The 21,086-nt window shown below is 36.3% G+C and overlaps 1 protein-coding gene across 2 annotated transcripts in view; it reads right to left on the minus strand.

Moving 5' to 3' along the window:
- CDK17 (cyclin dependent kinase 17) overlaps window positions 1-21,086 on the minus strand; it is a 77,871-nt gene that overhangs the window by 18,957 nt on the left and 37,828 nt on the right. For both annotated transcript variants that reach the window (XM_083365990.1, XM_083365991.1), the window contains exons 3-6: window positions 16,656-16,820; window positions 10,645-10,778; window positions 4,974-5,099; window positions 709-765 (exon numbers count right to left, since the gene is read on the minus strand). In XM_083365990.1, coding sequence (XP_083222116.1) covers window positions 709-765; window positions 4,974-5,099; window positions 10,645-10,778; window positions 16,656-16,820 — 482 coding nt within the window. The remainder of the gene's footprint in view (window positions 1-708; window positions 766-4,973; window positions 5,100-10,644; window positions 10,779-16,655; window positions 16,821-21,086) is intronic.

The following is a 21,086-nucleotide window of genomic DNA, read 5'->3' on the forward strand; positions in this document are numbered from 1 at the left end:
ATAGGCAGATTGAAGCATAGTTTCAACTGGGGAAAAGTGACAATCCTAGACCAGGCCAAGTCTGAATTTCTAGAAGGCTGGCACACTGACAAATCAGCCATCTATAGACACATAGAAATTAACAACACCTATAGACTACACAAGAGAGACAATCAACCAGTCCAAAAGAGAACTAAAAGACCCAAGCACCTCTCCACCAGCAATCAGCACCCAGAATCAGCATAGATTAACATCAGACCAACAATCAAGTAAGCAATACCCCAATCAAGAAACTGCCAAAGAGCCAATAGTACATAGCCCAACCAAAGGATCCCTAAGACCACCCCCACCAACACTGACAGGGCAAGCTACCAGAATATAAACTGACAGCAAATAGCACTGATGATGTTACCTAGTTTGGGTAATGAAATGTCTGCAAGAAAACAACCAACCTCAGAGAGCACCAAGGACCCCTCAAATGTATTTATACAGTATAAGTGTAACAAATACTTCATAATATGCTTTTCTCATGTACTATTGTTATATGATATCAACTGTCCAGAATTATCCACACAGAAAGCCAAATATTACCATTAAGGAATATATATTCTTTGATTTCCACTGTGCTCTTTCTTATTTTGAGCTTGGACAAGACATTACCCTTTATTGTCATTTAAAATTAAAACATCATTTATATTCATTTTATAGTTTTTAAAAAAGCAGACATACCTCACCAAGCTTTTCCAATTTAACATACGTTTCCATTTTTCCAAATCCAATTTCAGACTGTAATAAAAACAAGGAATAAATACAATTCATATAATTCATACAAAGATCAGATTGTCTTCTTGAAGTATGTGTAACATTACATCACCTTCATAAGCAAACCTAAAGTATCCCTGATTCATATTCATAACATTTGAATAGACAAGAGAGCTAGAAAACCACTTAGATCAGACATGTCAAACACAAGGCCCGTGGCCCAGATCCGGCCCGCAAAGTGGTTTCGTGTGGCCCGTGAAGCCATCCTGGAAACAGTGAGGGAACGGCCCCCACTGCCTTGGCCCTGGCTCAGAGACCCTCCTTCTGCCAGAGACCCTCAGATCTGTGCCACTCCTGCCCAGGGCCCCATAGGCACCCTTGATGTGAACGATGGGCCATGCCCACCCAGTAGGCCATATGCACTCTAGCCATGCCCACCCAGTAGGCCACGCCCACCCAGCCCCCTGAGGGCAACTGCAATGCTGATGCGGCCCTCAATGAAATTGAGTTTGACACCCCTGACTTAGATACATGAACTTTGCCTGCACTACATCTTTAGTAGTATTGTTTCCTTTGCCCATGTCAACCTCTATTCACCATAGAACTTCATAATAGAATGTGTGCTGTCTTAAAATGTTATTACTATCTCTATCTGGGCATATCATTATTGTTTATATATGATTATTAAGAAACTATTATTTGTAGGAGGCATAGAAAGTATATTAAAAAATAATAGCCTTCTCATTTTCAAGAACTGAATGTGCTTCTTTAGCCTGATCGTTTATAGAAGGCCTGTTGAGAATGGACAAGAAGACACAACACACTTCCCATGGGGGGTCCACTCTGCACAATCTTTTTTGCATTCTATAAACAGTGAAACTTACAAACAGCCCTATATGAAAGGGTAGCTTATCAGCGAAATTTTGCATATATTTTTGTTTATACTGAGTTTTATTACCTATTTACTTTTTTGTTTATGCTTCTCTATTTACTACTTGTATGCCAGCAATATAAATACTGTCCAATAAAATTTAAATGAATGAAAGAATGAACAAATTAGACCTCTAAAACGTCATAGTACATTTCTCTTATTGTGCTCCATACCAATCAGATATGGTAACTAAGTGCTGTTCACTAGGGCAATAGTGAACAAATACTGCCAGTTGGTGGGTGCATTTAGAATTCTGAGAACCTGACATGGGAATATTCCCCAAATGAGTAACTTAGGGGACTGCCTATTTGCAGTATGATTCAGAAGGGGAACTGTAACTTCTATAGAAAAGCATTTGATTTTTCTTTTTTATTATCCCAGAATGTCTCTGAGATTTACATTAGAGCAAGAGGCCCTCTAGGAAGAAACATTTGTGCTTAAATGTATGCATTGCTTTGCAGTATGTTAGCTTCCCATTGTTGTTTGCGGTAGTTTTTAAGATTAAAAATTCCTTTCAAAATTTGAAATTAGGCTATATAGGGAGTCTAATAATCAGGACAAAGGAGGCTGTTCAGAACACACCCACAGGGCCTGTGCTCTTGACCTTTTATTAGGAAACAAGTTGCAATGAACCCAGTGGGACTTATTTCAAAGCTTTAAAAAGACACTGCAGATGTTAATGTGATAAGCAGCATATTGAACTGCACCTGGAAAGCAACTAGGATCCAGTGCATTACTGGTGTTACTCAGGTTAACCATGCGGCACTCAAAACTGTATGTGACGCTGCGTTCTAAACTAGTTGAAGGTTCTGTATGGATTTAAAAGACAGCCCTTTTGTGGCAGAGTGGATCATGGTCGTTGAGTGAAGCAGTCACATGGTGTTTCACTTAACTATGCTTTGTTCAACAACCATGATTCTATGCCCAATTGTGGTCATACCATCTACAGAATTTCTTGTTGTTGGGCTGGAGATCATATATTCAGTAAAAGAGGGCTGTGTGCAGGACTTCAGATACGAAAGGGAAACAATGCTTTACGGTACTTGAAAAATACTCATATATCAGAGTTTGTCTTCAAGGCGTTAAAGAACTCCTCAGTGTACATGGTGTCATGGATGGCTCTGATTTGGAATCAGAGGAAGAGACTGACGATGAGGAACCAGAATCAGCTCCAGAAAGACAGGTAACAAGCAACCAGCACCAGCACCACCAGACAGACTACTATCTCAGCAGGCAGAGAAGGTTGGAGAGGCCAGTAATCTTCAGATACAGCTACTGTCACTCTCTGACGATGAAGGTGCAAAATTATCGCCCCCTTCCAAAGCAGGGGCTGCAAAGAGTAGCACAAAGGCACTCTGTAAGACAGCTCAAGTGGAAGGAATCCCATCCCACTAAATGAGACCACACCAGGGCTCTTTCTATTAAAACGGAGCAGCAGGCACAAGCTCTCCATAGATGACAACTGCCTGTTAATGCTCACATGATATGCCCTGACTTGTGAACCCTCGTGATTTTGAATTCGGATTGGCTGATCATTCTGCTAGAAGCTCTGACCTTTGGACTCTACCTGACTATTCTCTACTTTGAATTGGAACTCTGGTAAGCCAAACCTGCTGAAGTCTGGAAGGTAACTTCTTTCTATACTGCAAATGGTTGTGTTTGCAAGCTTCAATTAGCAAACAGAGATAAAAAAAACCCCATCTCTTTGTGTATTTGTGTGTATGCTTGACCTGGGAGAGGACACTGAGACTGCCCTCCACAACTGTGGTCTGATCCTTGGAAAATATATGCATTTCAGTGTACCCCTTTCTCTTTGAAACTGAAGCAAGCCTTTAACTAGATAAATTAATAATGGCTCTTTAGAACAAAGCACTGGGGTGATGGGTAGACCCAGGGGATCAGGTCTGAATATCTTATAGTCAGCAAGTACCTAAAAGTGAAAACACGATGAAATAACACTAAATGATGTTTAAAATTATTTTGTCTGCATAATTCATGATGAGCTGGAAAATTTTAAAATCTATAAAACCTTTTCCCCCTATTTATTTAAATAGAGATTATTTTACCTTCACTCATGATGCTACAACCTACAGATAGTCCGTGGGTTATGAATACTCATTCAGAGGCCATTCAAAATTATGATGGAACTGAACAAGAGGGATTTATGACCAGTACTCAAGAGTTCCAGCTGTCACAGCATCCCTGGATCACACGACTGCAATCCGAGCATTTGGTGCCTGGCTCATGATTACAATACTGCAGCAAGACAAGGTCACGTGGTTGTGTTTTCTGAGATTCACTGCCAGCTTCCCACAAGCAAAATTAATGGAGAAGCCAACAGGAAGTTGGAAGATACTGTTGCTGCTTTTTTACCCACCTATGCTCTGTAGGAATTGCATAGGATTCCCTTCACAGCATCTGTGCTCCTTAGCACTGTTGAGTTACCCCTGCCTCCCTGTGGCACCTGTATTTCAGAACAATGCACAACCCTGGTCTGCCTGTTGCTGCCACTGCCGGACTTCTGTCTCTTCCAGCTTAATGAACTGCAGAGTCCTGGGTTATGATGGCAACCAGAACTGCAAGGCTGCCATTGCTGGAGCCATGGTGGCTCAGTGGTTAGAATGCATTATTGGAGGGTGACGCTGCCCACAGCCAGGAGCTCGATCCTAACTGGCTCAACTCAGCCTTCTATCCTTCTGAGGTGGGTAAAATGAGGACCCAGATTGTTGGGGTAATATGCTGGCTTTTGTAAACTGCTTAGAGAGTATTGTTAAGTCTAAGTGTTATTGCTATTGCTATGCAATGTGGTCACATGACATTGTGCTTTATGACCACATCTCTTAGCAACAAAAACTGTGGACCCAATTGCTGTTTTAATCCAAGGCCTACCTGTATTTTATAAGCATGGCTTATTATCCACTGTCTTGTTAGTATACTTGACTAATGTGATATCTCACACTTGCATTTGTCTTCCTGCTTTTTAAACAATTTTCATAATAGAGAAATCAGTTGGGTTCACACTTCATAATAATCCAACATTTATGTTTGTTGCCTAGTTGATAGAGGATCCAAGCTACTATAGCTTGCAAATCATGAATTAAAGCTTAGGGTTATGGGTAAATCCAGGCATTGAGATTTATTTAAGAAAATATTAATACATCATTTAATTAAATGAATTATATCACAGTACAGCTGTGCTCTAAGACACCTATATTTTTGCTGTAATGTATCTAAACATGTGGGCTGCAATAAAAGTATGAAGGATATAGTAAAGTTATCTATTTCAGGTAAAAGATCTTACCAATGATGCTCTACGAGACCGTCGACTCATTGGTTGATCAAATGGTGGACTATTTATTTGCAACTTCTCAAGATATCCATCAGGTATCCTAATGTCTGCAGGTAGTGACAAGCGTTTATTCAAGTCCTGCAGAAGTAAACCAATACTAGTAAGAGGACATATTTTCAAAAATTATTTCCATTGAAAATAAAAATGTCAATAAGCACACAGTAATGCAGGCATAGTCTGTTACTGGTTAAGAACACAGAAATGAACCAAACAGGCTGTTTCTATTGAAAGACACAATTGCAATGCTTCATCTGAAGTTGTTAAGAAATCTTTACTTCCCAAAATAACAAAAGAGAACGTTACTTTCTTTAATGGAAAGAACGTCTTTAACCTTGCCAAGTATCTGATTTACAAATATTTTCTATATGCTGCTATTTAGTGGTTGCCCAAATTTTTGCAGACTAAATCTGGCAATGCTTCCCTAATACCCTTCACATGTAGTGAAATTCAGAGTTCCTCATAAAAATTTAAAAATTTGGACAGATTGTTAGGCAGATGTTATCTCTTGATAGTCTTAAAGGTATCATTTCAGGTGCCAGCCTGCCACTTACAAGGTTCAGTTCCCTATTCCCCCTCCTGCCGGGCCAAGCTGCAAAAGGTGGGGACCACTGGGCTATAAGACAAAGTTAAGACTCCTACTTTTCTCTTGCATGAAGGAATCATAGGACTCTCACCAGTGAGCTTTTTAAAAAGTTATGTTATTGTTTAATTTACAATAGACAATTTTATGAGATGAAAATATTTACATTAATAGTAAAAAGTTAAATGTGCTCAAATAAAAAAGTAATTCTAAATGTAAGAACTGTTAACTTCTAAATGTAAATGTAAGCCAATTTTGAAATATGAATCATGGGAAATCACTTCCTGGTTTATTGTATCACTATGATCAAGGCATGATAGGAACACGCTCAGCTAATGGCAATGAATAATACTTTCCTTGCACAAAGTCAGTTATTCTACTGCAGAGAATGACTCTAGGTAATTACCATCACATTTTAATCATCCTGTGTTGTTCAATGTCCTTATGAAATATAGATAAGTAAATGAGTTGGGGAGGAGTCTTGCATTCCAAAAACAGCTATCTCACACAATTTACATGACAATGGTTCTTTGGTCTTTCAAATTTCCAGTACCTTTCAAAGATGGTGATGTTATACTGACCTTCTTCAAATGTGCTTCTCTCTATTGTTCATGATGATAATTAATGAGCTTGCCAAAATGGCTTATGCCTGTGATGCAGGCACTGCTAAGGAAGACGGAACACCAATAATATTTGCAGGCCTCATTGCTATTTCATGATAAGATAATTTAAACATGATACCTTTGCCTGCATTTTTAACTCTGAAAGACTATGCAGCAGATCATTTTTTCCACAGAAAATACACTGCATTTTTATGAAGAACTATATATTAGGTCAATGCTTTATGCACAAGGATCTCTGGACTGGGATGCTAACACAAAGCACTGGAAAAGGACTTTTACAATGGATCTAGTAGGGGACACAGGCTGGGGAAGGGAGAGAAATCTCTGTGGCCTGAAGCTCTCAAATATTCTCAATTTCTTCACATTTCTGTATGGCGTGGTAGAGTTTAGTGCTGCTAAGAGGAAGATTCTTCTGGCTTTGCTTGTTTTGCTCCTTTGAATTTCACATGGCTTTCTAAGTCTCCTTCCCAGGGATCTGCTGCATAACTTGAGGTTTCCTCACACAAGCCCACATTGCCAGTAAGCTAATCATTTTTATTTATTTTTTTTATTTTAATCCCATTTATATCCCGCCCTTCTCCGAAGACTCAGGGCGGCTTACAATTCAAGCACAAACCAATGTGCTTAGCAATAGCCTTCATTCTATGTATATGCCTCATGCCATTTACATCTATGGTCACACCATATAGCCTTTTCTAGGGAGTGTACACACATTTAAGATTCCAATGCATCTAAAACAGAACACACCTCAAACAGGGCAGAGAGCATGAACAGACTGATTTTACAACAGAAATGTGTTACCACAAAAATGGGGAGGAATTACCAGTCCAAACTAAATAGAGAACATAAAAACATTATATTTAACATTTTGAAATATTAGAGACTTATAATTGTAGATTCTAGCATACTTTTGGTATGGTAATTAAAAATAAAAGCTTCTACTGACAACAGAATGAAGATCTAATAGCAGATCTAATTCAGAATCATAATGAAAAATGATTCACCAGCATCACAATGATATCTTTTGGCCCTTTTAAAATGTTAGTAATAGTTTTAAAAAGTAACTGAGGTTGGTGATCACCATTTTGGTGTTCTATGGCTGTTCTAATAACTGCAAATAATGCATTGCGGATCCATAAGTTATTAAGGATATTGACTATTGTGTATGTTAAAAAGGGTAAAAGGATTTCAGTTTAGATCTTTAACTTGCAACAGAACAAATGCCAATATTTCCCTCCCTTCTTCCAATGTTCTTTCAAATTTTACCAGCTTGCCAAGGCTTTGGTTCTATTCTTGATACATAAGCTAAAACTATAGTAACACGGAATGTTTTATCACTCAGCTCAATATGGAAAAAATGTTAGTTAATCATGTTAAACATATTGATTTGGTTACTGATTTAACCAAATCACAGTTAAGCTTTTGAGTCAGCTCTAAGAAAATCACAGTAAAACAGCATTCGTGTTTTTAATGAAAAAATGTTTAATTCAGAAAGCCAGAATGAAAAGGATCTATGTTTAAATTAGAAACTTAATTTAAATATAGACTCTTAAATTGACAATTAAAACATATAGAATTTTACTGCAATTACCGCAAATACTGGCATTCATACAGATTTTTATAAATGAAGGAAATTAAGTACTTTTTCCTCCTTTTGTTTACTGTCATGCACAATTCCGTTTTTAAACAGGAAAAGAGAAATCTGGGGAAGTCAAGAGCTTTCCCATTGTACTCAGTTTCAGAGCATTGTGCAGATTAATAAGCAGCATTAAATGAAAGCGTCATGAGTAAGAGACGGTCTTTCCAAAACTACACATTTCAAACTATAGCTTACATTGCCATATTTTCAGTTGTAGTTCAATTTCCACGGCTCATACAAAAATCTGCCTTTGATTTCCCAGTAACCCTGAAGTCCAAACAGAGAGGAAATATTCTTGAAGCATATTTACCTACTTCCTGGACCATTATTTATTATTTAACTTTTAGTAGTACAACTTTCATTCACACAAGTGTTCTGCAAACAGTAAATAATGTTATTTTATGACTAGCCAATTCAATACAAGGAAATGGCATCACTTGAGTGAAGAAGCCAGTTTTGGGTACATTTCTATCTGCTGCTTGTAATTTTAAAAAGTAATTTGTGCCAGGAAGAATTATTATTCAAAACAGTGAAGCCATATATTTTTATGCAATAGGTTACACTGAAATTCCAATGATTTCTAATCAGTTGCTAAATCTGATTCAAAGTGCTCACTTTAATTATTAAAACCTAGAATAGTTTAAAACCAGGATCCCTCAAGGACTACTTCTGCTTCACAATAAGCTTTCTTGATGACAAAGCTCTGCACTAAAGTTCTCTGCTACATCATACTGAAAGCAGAGGCACATTTTGTAGAAACAAACAAAGGGGTTTTAAGAGGTCAGATCTAATCTCTTCAATATCCTTTTCTGACAGGTTGTTGGGCAAAATCTTTGGATCGTGCAAACCTCCATTAAGGCACATTCTAGAAAATTAGTCTATATGGCAGAAATTAGAAATCAGATATATAGAAAGAATACGTAGAAAGAGTGGAGTGAATTTATCTGATGGTTATATACATTGAAAAATGCTACACTATTCGGCCTCACTGCCTGTCTACTAACTAAATAAAACAATAGCATTATTATTTGGCTTTGCTAAAATAATGACTATAGGCTTCTTTGAGCTTTCTCTTTGCTAGATCACAATCATGTCTGTCTTACTAATAGCTAGAAAAAGACAAAGAACAGTGCCTTTTGTGTTTTTAGAACTGGGTATGGGGGGAATGGGCACTATTTTGTTTTTATTTGCTTTCTTATTTCTTCCCAGCAAGTTTTGGGAAATAGGTATTTATTAAGAATACATTAAAAATACATTTTAGCCCAGTTGCCTGACAACTCTAACACTAACCTAGAGCAGAGGTCCCCAACCTTTTGGGTACCAGGGACCGGTTCCATAGAGAAAGGTTTTTCCACAGACTGGAGGGGGCATGGTTTTGTGTGCTGCCTGCATCCTGCTGATGGGGCTTTGCTTGTTTGTGTGGACCGGTTGCTGGCGAGCTGCGGCCTGGTAACAATCCATGGCCCGGGAATTGGGGACCCCTTACCTAGAGAGATACACTGCCTATTACAAATCTTTTTACAAATGCTTGTATCAACCTCTAAATTATCTGTTCATCTCATGGTTTCATATTTTGAGAAACTTCTGCAACATTATTTTGATTTGTCTGGAATTTCCACCATCATAGCTCTTGGAATCAAACACATATCATACTAGGCTTATTTTTCCATAAAGCAAAACAAAACAAACCATGGCTTGTCAGAACTTATAAATGCAGTTGCAATGTATCATGGAGTATGCTGTTCCTCCTGTAATTTTTCAATCAACAGGCATTTCAGAATCCTTAGATTTGGGTGTGAGAGAACAATTTTCAGATAAAGTATTTTTTAAAAAGAAGTGAAAATCAAGTGCAGAATTCAAAGTAGGCAGCATTTTGTCTAGTCTCACGCTTTTCTTTATTCAGATAAAAGGATTTAAATGTCAGCAAATTTGCTAAGGAAACTGAAATTGCTGTAGGCTTATTTTCCTACTTCCTCTTAATTACACCTGTAGAGTGTTTTGAGATAAAACATATTTACAAACAGAAAACAGCTCTTATGACTTTCAGAACTGAACTTTGTTTTCTTTTTCTTTTTATAAAGTTTTATTAGTTTATAATATACAATACAATGGAAATACAAAAACAAGTAGCGGAAAAGATGGGGAAGGGAAAGGGGAGTAAAGAAATGAGGTAAGGGAGAAAAAAATGGGATTGACTTCCTTTGGTGCAACTGACTATCAACTTCAAACCTCAACTTTTTACTTTTACAAAATATTATAAACTAGCCATTTCAATAACATCAAATCTAATTGATAAGGCCCCAAATCAAAATTTCACAGCCTATCAGTTCTAACCAGAAAAATTAGTTTCCTGGCTGGGAGTTATGGGAAATGCCCTATGTCTTCCAGAACTCTATGCTGTGTCCTTTCACCACGTAGCCGTAAAATACCTGAAGGATATCAGAATGAAAAAATCTGATTTACAAGAAAGAAATGCAATGTTATCTCAAAACTATCGTTCTTCAACCTGCTCCTTTTCAGCTGTGTCAGATTACTTCATCTCCAGTAGCTACACTGGCCAGAATTGATGGAAATTCTATCTCAGGCATATTATGTTTTATACATTACACATTCAATAATAACTTTCAATCTTAAAAAATCAGATTAAATCTGTTGTGCAGGATCAGTTACTCTGAACATCAATAGATTTACTTTAAAACACCCTAACAGGGACAAAAGTAATGCAAACAAATCCCAAGTCTTTTGTTAGGATAATGCCTCTCCAATGAAAAACTAGATTACCTCCATAGATATCCGTCTGTGTATCCTGTTCCTGAGACAAACACCTGTTGGGGATTGAACTTCATCAGATGATGTTCCAGAAGCTTGGTCACTTTCACCATCCGATCCCATTTTTAGGTTTTCATGTACAATATCTAAATTAAACAAAACCAATAATTATGTAATTATTTAACTTGAGAAAGGACTTTCCATGACCTCAGTGATAGTTCTCAGGCTTTAATGCAACTTTCTGTCGGTAGAGAGCAAACCAGCTTTCTCTGTTATTCTTTGGCAGGTGACAAATAGGTTTTTAATAATTCAACTGGTCTGTCTGCTAAGGTAGAATTTAAAATATTGCCTCTAGTTATTTATGTGCTTTTATATGTTACTTTTATTTCTTCTTTTATCTGTATTTTATTGTTAGTCACTCAGATTATTTTTGGAAAAGCAAAATATAAATTCAAAGCAAATTATTGATTATTAGTACTCTGGAACTATAAAATGTTAGTTCGGTTAAATATTTTTGTTCTAGTCCTGTATCATTGATTGATGACTGATCTTTCTTTAATTTCATAATCTTTAAAAAACCAAAAGCAGCAATGTTCTCTTGATTCAGCAAGAAAAAAGAGCTGTATTAAATTAAAATACGCATAAAATTCTAATCTTCCAAATATTCAATTTAAAAGAAGGCATTTATTAAGAGATGCTAAGAAAGAGAAATTGAACTTAGATAAATGTTCGGTGACAGATATCTTCAAATAGCAGCACTGGTTATTTGCCAATAACTACAGTTATTTGCCACAGTAAATATTGAACTCAAGCTGTTAAAAATGTTCTTCCCTGAACAACAGAAGAAAATGGCAAAAATTCTAGCATTTTTCTAATAAGCAGTGCCTAGTGTCTTTGATTAGCTTACATATGCACCTTTTAGATATAACACTGACTGGATAACAGATGGCATATTTGGGGGGAGTTTGACCAAAGTTCAGCTATCATATTTCTAAATTTAGCAAAACTAGTTTGCAAACAAGTTTTGCAAAGTAATTCAAGTTATACTGTAGAAATATCCAATTACATGGTAATCATTTCACCTCTTCCTATCCTCTGCACCTTTCCTGTTATCATCCCCCAATGCTCCCCTTTCGAGTCTTCCATTTTAGGGCAGGAAAGTGATTCCATGAGTGCTTTGGAGCACTACACTGACCTCCAGCTGCCCATAATCTTTATTTCCAGAAAAGGAAGGGGTTTTGGATCCTGGGAGGGCCAGACACATTCTGTGGAGTAAAAATGGCACATAGCCACAAACAAGCAGCTTCACTTTGAAAGATTCCCATCCAACTCCCAACCACCACAGAGAGTGTTATCATTGGGCACTTTCTATAAACAAGAGTTGTTGTCCATTAATCTCCAATATATGTTAAACTATAAAAGAGCCTCTGTCTGAGGAAGATGAGTGGTTAAGAAATATGAATAAATAATACATGTATACTGAATATTTTGATACTTTTTAATGTACATCAGTACTACTAGTTATCAATAAATAGCATTTTAAAGAAAATTAAATCTAAATAAGGTATAATGCAGGTTAAAAAAAGTAAATAAAATAGAATAGTCTTGCATATATGACACATGCATTTTAATAATATATATAGGAAATACTAAGGAAGATGAAGACATTATCTGAAAAGGCCATCTATAGACATTTTGTTTTCAGAGCTAACATTCAAGACACCAAAAATTTTAATTGCTCAGTTTTTAAGCATACAAAAAAATCTTCTGTGACTAATGGTATTTATTTTTACATTACAATTCTGAAGCTTACAGTTCATCAGAAGTGACAATTGTCAGCTTCCGGTTCGCGCACACGGCGCTTCTGGATGTGCAGAGACAGTCTGTCTCCTGCCATCCGTTTCTTTCTTGCTCGGAGGACCCTGAAAAGGGTCAAAAATTACCGTAAGGAGGACATCCCTGTGATCGCGGAAGGGCGGCAGCCCCCCACTGGAATCCGGGATCATCTCCTTTTGGCCCGAAGAAGAAACTGGCCATAAAGATGGCCAATCACTAAGCCGCTCCCTACCGAAAGCCAAAAATACCACCTAGCACTATGAAGCAATCTGGAGGACCTGGGTGAACTTTTACCTTTCCTATTCCCTTAATCATCTTCCTGTGGGACTTTTCTAAAAATCTCCTTCCCCGCTTTTTGAGAAAATGGCGAATATTTACTTTGGGAACAAAGCTTAAAGCATCAAAGTTACTAAAGAAATCCAATTGATACAGCAAAAAATCTAAGCAATTGCAGCTGTTTTTACTAAAAAGCTTTTATTTGTTGTTGGGGACTTACTATCCAATTTTCTCTTTAAACTGGGAATTAAAGAAAAAATTTGGACTAATTCTACAAAAGTTCTATAATATGATTTGGAAAAAGAAAAATAAAAAATAAAAAAACCCTCTTACATTGCATCTTATATGTTATTGATGACATCTTGTGGCAAAACCCGGTACAGCAAGTAAATTTCCTCTTTTTGTTGTGAAAGCTGTCTGAATAATAGAGCTGTCCTTGAAGATAAGTGTGGGAACACTTGGCACTGAATACAACCCTTCAGGAGGTGGAAAATCCCTGACTATTACTAAAACAGCCTCCATGGAAGATTTAACAGTAAATAACAACGAAATGGATGATTACATCCCGCCACTTGATTATAAACTGATTCTGGACACAATTTTGGCAATGACAGAGGGATGGTCTGATGGGATGGAGTTGGGTTTTTATAAATAGTTTTAATTTTAATATGTATTAATTTTACGGGCATAATGGTTTAATTACTTTTTAATTTTTGTATTCTGTTTTTATTATGTATTGCCCTGTTCACCGCCCTGAGTCCTTCGGGAGAAGGGCGGTATACAAATTAAATTATTAAATTAAATTAAATTAAATTAAAGCCAAGCTACATGAAAAACCTGACAATTTAAAGCCACTAAATCAAACTCTAACCTTAAATGAGGAAAAGATAACCCAAAACCAAATAGAAGAAGTGGAAACTAATACTAAAACAGGAGATTTCAAAGAACAACAAAAGCAACCTATAGAAAACCTTAAAGTCCAAACCTTAATAGCAACTACAAAACTTTCAAGCCAAAAACCAACAGCACCTGAAGAAAGCAACACCAAGAGTGAAGACACTAAAGGCCTTTAAATACAATATATTGAGAATTCAATTAATCAAATGACAAATACAATTCCAGCTACTACTTTCTACCTAACCCAGATAGAACTGGAAGAACGACTGATTTAATGACAATTATATTATATCAACCACCAAAAATTGAACTACTAAAGCAAAAATACAATGATTACAAAGGGGACATGTTTCTCGCAAAATTGACATTTGGATACACTCCCTGGATTCAAATAAGGGGTATAGGAAGAAAGGAAGATACATATGAGAATTTAAAGATACCAAGACCAAAACATGATTGGCACAAAAAGAAGGTAAGAGTTAGACTTAAAAGACTGAACCTGTTTCTTTTTTGAGATTCCTAAAGATAGACTATAAAAATATCTCTCTATGGATTAAAGGGAATCTCTAAAAAAAAATCACTGATTTTATATTTAGCTTTTAGATTTGTAAAGGAAACATAACTCTGAACTATATAATAGAATTTAGAATGATATATCAAAAGATAATATTTTAATAATTGATGTACGCTTAAATGCCTTATGAATATTCAGTGGCTATTTTTGAACTATAGTATAGAATTTAGAATTTTATATATAAAAGATAGCATTTTAATAATTGTTGAATGGTTAAGGCAAAAAATGTATTTCTAATAACTGGTGATTTGCTAAGATGAAAATTAGATTTTAATGGTAAAACATATGAATGTTTTGTAATGAACAATGTAAGTTTTGTAGGCAAAAGAATTATCCTTTATGGAAATAGGGAATTGTGGCTCACCCAAAATTAAGCTTTTTTCTATATACTATAGGCTATGCAAGAATATTCTACTGCAATTAGATAAAACTTTAAAACAGGATATTGAAATGTATTAGTGAAAATATATTTTGAATTTTGTTGATTGAATTGGTTATAACTAGAAATATACTAATTTGCTTATTTTGACTATGTAATCACTAAGGGAATTAGAGAGGACTTCTCTGTTGATGTAACCTGAACTATTTACAAATGGCTATTTTTCATATTAATTACCCAACCACCACATTGTTTCACAAATATATGCTCATGTAAATATTAAAAATCAATAAAACTAGAAAAAAGAAGAAGTGACAATTGTCATCTGAGATAGATTTGCTTTGGTCTACAGAATTGCAAAAAAACTGGTTTTTAATCCCGAATATGCCGAAGCAATACTTAATTTTTTTAAATTAACAAAAAGTGTTGCACAGCAAAAAATAATTTAAATTAGGCAAAATATGTTTTTTATTTAATATAATTGCCTGAATGAATTAAAATACAGATGGAAGAAATGGGCTAGACCAATCTTTACATCTCTTTCCTTATCAGATAAAACAATAGTCTATTCACAAGAAATGTTTTTATGTCACAAGCTTATTGATATAAAAATTACACCTCTGGGAAACCTAATTCACATAAATAGGCAAGTCTGTCAGTTAATTTTTCTGTAAGGATAGGAAGACCTCACACACTTATGAATATTTAAGCAATATGCCATGGATACAGTAACATAAATCCATATAATTGATTTAGACAACAATATAATTGAAAAAAGATGGCTTGCAGACAGATAAAGGAAGGAGACTGGATTGGTTATGAGCTTTGGACAAGCAGATTTTCACAGCTGTCAGTTGGAGCTAATAAATTCAATATTATCTTTTCTTCCCACTTAGGAAAACCATGCATAAATGTTTAACATATGAATGGGAAAGAGAACTGAAAAGTTGATGTAACAATGCCCAAATATAAAGTTAAGATATCACTACTCTTTATATACTGTGTGCAGTTTGGGTCAACATACTTGCACAACAACATATAAAAGTGAAACTAAAGTAGTACACTTTCAATAAAATACTAGCAGGAGGAATAGAAGATTGATAAAAGGATAGCTCTTTTTATTTAAATATTGAGTATTTTTTGGCATAAGATGCAGTACTGGGTCCAAGGTCTTGGAGGATCTCATTTTAATTCATCACCTTTGTGTAACAAAATGGATAGAGGCTTGCAGCATTCTTTCAATTGCTATACTCATGTTTTGGAACAGCCTTTTCTAAAACACTGATTTATCCCTTCTTTTCCTTAAGTTATTAAATAATTAATTTCATTGAAGAACTGTAAATGGATGAGTTGAGGCTACTGCTTGTGTAATTATTTGTTAATTTGATGTATAATTTTGTAAAACATGTTGTTTATTTGTGTACTACAGACGTTCATTGTAATTTACTGGGTCAATGTAAACTGTCAAGAACCTTTCTGATTGTAGAGGGAAAATCTAATAAATGAATAAATAAAAATTATGGTATCCAAGTTCATGGTAAACTGGCCATAAATTGCTATTAATTTTGATGTCTGGACAGACTTTACTGAATAAGAATCATACAATAAGCAACAGCAGCTAGGTTGTTAAACTGGAGAACTGTGACTGTTTTGTAAGACTGCCCCTACTTGTTAGCTTTCCAAGTGGCTGAATGAGTGGCTGAATGTCTTACTGCCCAACAAAAAATGTTTAAACCTATATTCTTGATCTAAGCAGCAGGAGAAGAATTAACCCCCAGGTGTTGTGGTAGTATTGAGTTTGGATTGTTTTCTTGTTTGTTAGTTATTCAACAGGGTACCATACAATTCTTCTAACATTATATTTGAAATCCCTGCTTTACACCACTTGATATTTGAAATCCCTGCTTTACACCACTTGATATGCAATGAACGTATGTAATATCTTAATTTGGAGGTGGTATTACACAGGACTGCTACACTACAGTTATTAAAGCATGAAGGTAAGAAGAGGGGGAAAAAAGAGAACCTATTAATTTAAAGAATATTAAAAATGCACATTACCTAATCTGCTCCCATTTCTTGGCATTGCCATAAAAGAACCCAGACTGCCCCCTATAACGCTGTGTGGTCTTCGCAATGGAGGCTTTTTGAAGGATCCTGTATACTGATGAAGAAATGAGTGCATGCTGTGTGATGTTGGAGGTCTGCCATTCTTCACAATGGGCTCTAGGATTTGCCAGCACCAGTCAGTTCATCCCACAACAGGAAAATTCAGCAACATGTTGAGAAAGAAAACAGTAGAGTCACCATACAGCCATATTTGGAGCACTTTTACACATTCAATATACAATGAAGCTGTAGCATACACCACCAAATTGACTAAAGTTGGTGCATAGTTGCATGGCAAGAAGACTTCCAAAATTAAATGGCCCCAAAACCTGTAGTGGGAGCTACCAAGAGAATATTACTATTACTGGGTCTATGCCACATGTATCTTACAAGGACTAGAGATCTGCATCAAGTTCTCACTTGATGTCCAGGTGGATGGGTTCAGTTCTGCCATATAGTATTTATAGGTATATCTTGGAACTTTCCCACAGAAAAGATAAAAATAACAATTGACATCATTAAGTGAAATGTAAACATTTCTTTATGTGACTTCATTTCCTTACTCTGTGTAGCTTCTTCTCTTAATACCTTGTGATGAATTCTCAAATGGAGCAAGTCACAACTCCCTAGAGGAGGAGGATGTCAACACACAATTTAATCTATCTGGAAAAGAAACACTGATCTGGGTTTAGAGTGGGGGATTGATCTGATAACCCAGCATTCACTTTATTCATAAGAGAGGAACAAAGGAGGCAGCAGATTTCAGGTAAACAGTATTTTCACTCAATTCAAAATGAAGCAGTTGCTTAGGAACAAAATGAGGAAGCATTTTATACATCAAAATCTTGAATTAAACCCTTTGGCAGTAGAAATATGTGGAAGCTCTACCAAACTTCCTTTTTATTGTGTATTGTTATTTGTGATGTATTATGTATGTCTACTGCAGGGGTCAGCAACCTGAAACAGTGAAAGAGCCACTCGGAACCGGTTCCCTCACAAAAGGAAAAACTGGGAGCCGCAAAAAATGTGTGCACATGTACGTACATGCGCACATGAATCACTTTCAAATAAAGGGCAATGATGCCCATAGCAGAACATACCATTACAATATGAAATCTACTTTGAGAAATATAGGCAGGGTACACTGCAAACAATAAACTGGTCCATAATGGTGCCGTAACATAAATCCCAAAGGCATTATTAAATGATCATCTGAAACAACTGTAACATGAATCCTATATTGTACAATATGTTTGGTTACTAAAACATCATGCAAGTTGTAATAACTGTAAACCCCCTTTAATATTAGAAGAAACAGAAATATGACAATAATAAACAATAATAAAAGAATCAAAAGCTTATTATCATATATTTTGTGAATCATAATCCACAAATTTTATGATATTATAAAATGTTAGTTTTATAATTTAAACTTTAACTTGCCAAAATCTTCCTGTTTTTGTTGCAGAAAAATAGCATGGCACCCCCTCTGAATGCAATCTATGTCCAGTCATTTATTTATTTATTTATTTAATTTGTATACCACCCTTCTCCCGAAGGACTCAGGGCGGTGAACAGGGCAATAATTTAACAACCAATTTAACAACCATTTGAATTTACAAGAGTACTGAAAAACGTGACTTATGGATGTCTACTATTTACAACTGAAGTAGTGGCCCCCTAGCCACATGATAAACATTCGGACTCTCTGCAACCAGCATGTATTTATTTATGGCAGTTGCAGTGTCCCAGGTTCAACTTCCTGGGGGTTCCAACAAGCAAAGTCAATGGGGAAAACTGGATTTGCTTAACCACCACATGGTTCACTTAATGACCGTGGTGACTTGCTTAACAACTGTGACCAAAAAGCTGGTAAAATCAGACATGACTCACTTAATGAGTGCGTTGCTTAATAATGGCAATTCTGGTCTCAACTGTGATCATAAATCAAGGACTACCATTATGTGCAATAAAAATCTTTCAGAACAGGTTTGCTGTTCTTAGCAAAAGTCTCTGTTATACTTCCAGCATGTCAGTTTGCTAGAGACCCATAAATTGGATGTACCAAAACATATGCCCCAAGGGATTGACATGGGTGGCATAGAAGGGGAGTAATGACAGGAAATGTGTGATGATGTAAGTACACAAAAGTAACCACAGCATTTTTGTGATTATGTTATCACGTACATATTGTTATTTCGGTACCATTACAGTTTGCTGCAGATGCCAGTGGAATTGATCTGAAACAGATTTCAACGTAGCTTGAGTGCTGGTTTACCTTTGTAATGCTGTACAGCCAGCTACTATATGGTGGTTCAGTCAAAAGGCAAAACTTATTTTTGTACATTTCTTGAATTACATACAACTTGGGATACTACACCAATTTGAAAAAGACAATTTAGATGATTCTGTCAGTCAGGTGCTCAGTTCATTTTACCACACATTCCGAAGCACCTTTTCTAAACTGTATCTGAAGCATTCCCACCGTCAAATTACTTATATAGAATCTTTGAAGTGCTAAGAGCAGTTTAGATAATGATCACTGAAACAATGCATGTATGCATTTCTAGATATTGCACCATGTTATAAGTTAGGGTAGAGAGAAGGGAAAAGTGTCTATACTTGTTAAACAAAATTAGAATCCCAAATTTCTACTGTAGAATTTTGTAATAATTCCATGTATGAAGTTATCTATAGTTTAATTAATGTTTGTGAAATCTGATTGTTCTATTCTAAATCTGGATGTTATATGGAAACTCCTACTTGCAATCTCAGGATACACTAGGTGCCTTTTCTATGCTGGAGCAGGACTGATAACTGTCATATTTACTTGTAGTAGTTTACATTTCAACTGTTTCCTTTTTTCTTTCAACATATGCTCAAAGATATCTAATGTTCTCTTTGCTTCTGCAATGATTCCTTTTATTTTCCTAAAGATTTTAGTTCCCATGTATGTATATTCATTTAAAAATGGAATTTACAACAGGAAGGGACATCACAGTAACAGTTATACCTGCTAACTATAAAACTGCTTATTTAATAGCACATGGAAGCTACAAATTATAATTAATTTCAACTTTATTTCTACAGTGAAAGGAAAAGTTATAACCAAGAAACAAGAGGTCTTCCACCATGAATGCATGTATGCAGAAGTTTGGACATATCTAGTGAAACTGAATGTTCCAATGAGTACTAAATCAAGCAGAAGCAGATATAACCTCTGTACTGTACATGTATATGTATTAAACATCACATCCTGCAGGGAGGCACCGTGGCTCAATGGCTTAATGAGCTGGAAATGGTCTCTGTTCCAGCGATTCGAGCTTCAGCATTGTGTTGTGGGGTGAGCTTCCATCACTCATTTCAGCTTCAGCCCACCTAGCAGTTTGAAAGCATATCCTATGCAAGTAGATAAATAGATACCACTTTGGTGCTTCATGCAGATGGTCAGATTCCTACCGGCTGTGAACCCTCCCAGTTGCAATGTCAGTTTGCGTGGTGGCTCCAGTGGAAGGAGGCCTTGGATGATGCTGCAGGAAGAGTTGCTAGTCTTTCTGGTGCAAAGCTAGCTCTCCCTCCTGTGGTGTACAGTTGCAAGAAAAAGTATGTGAACCCTTCGGGATTACGTGGTTTTTTGCATGAATTGGCAATAAAATGCGCTCTAAACATCATGTAAGTCACAACAATAGAAAAACACAGTCTGCTTAAAATAATACTACACAAACATTAGCTGTTGTCATGTTTTAATTGAACATAAGATGGAAACATTCACAGTTCAGGGTGGAAAAAGTCCACGTTTGAAGTTTGCAAAAGAGCACCTGGATGTTCCACAACACTAGTGGCAAAATATACTGTGGACAGATGAAACCAAAATTGAGTTGTTTGGGAAAAACACACAACACTATGTGTGGAGAAAAAAAGGCACAGCACACCAACATCAAAACCTCATGCCCACTGTAAAACATGGCGGAGGGAGCATCATGGTTTGGGGCTGCTTTGCTGCCTCAGGGTCTGGACAGATTGTTGTCATTGATGGGAAAATGAATTCCAGAGTTTATCAGGACATTTTGCAGGAAAACGTACGACCATCTGTCCGCCAACTGAAGGTTCGCAGAGGATTGGTGATGCAACAGGACAATGACCCAAAGCATACAAGTAATTCAACAAAACAATGGCTTCAACAGAACAGAATACGCCTTCTGGAGTGGCCCAGTCAGAGTCCTGACCTCAACCCGATTGAAATGCTGTGGCATGACCTTAAGAGAACGATTCACACCAGACATCCCAAGAATATTGCTACACTGAAACAGTTTTGTGAAGAGGAGTGGTCCAAAATTACTCCAGATCATTGTGCAGGTCTGATCTGCAACTACAGGAAACGTT

This window comes from Vipera ursinii (assembly GCF_947247035.1).
Source record: "Vipera ursinii genome assembly, chromosome: 6".
Taxonomy (NCBI): Eukaryota; Metazoa; Chordata; class Lepidosauria; order Squamata; family Viperidae; genus Vipera; species Vipera ursinii.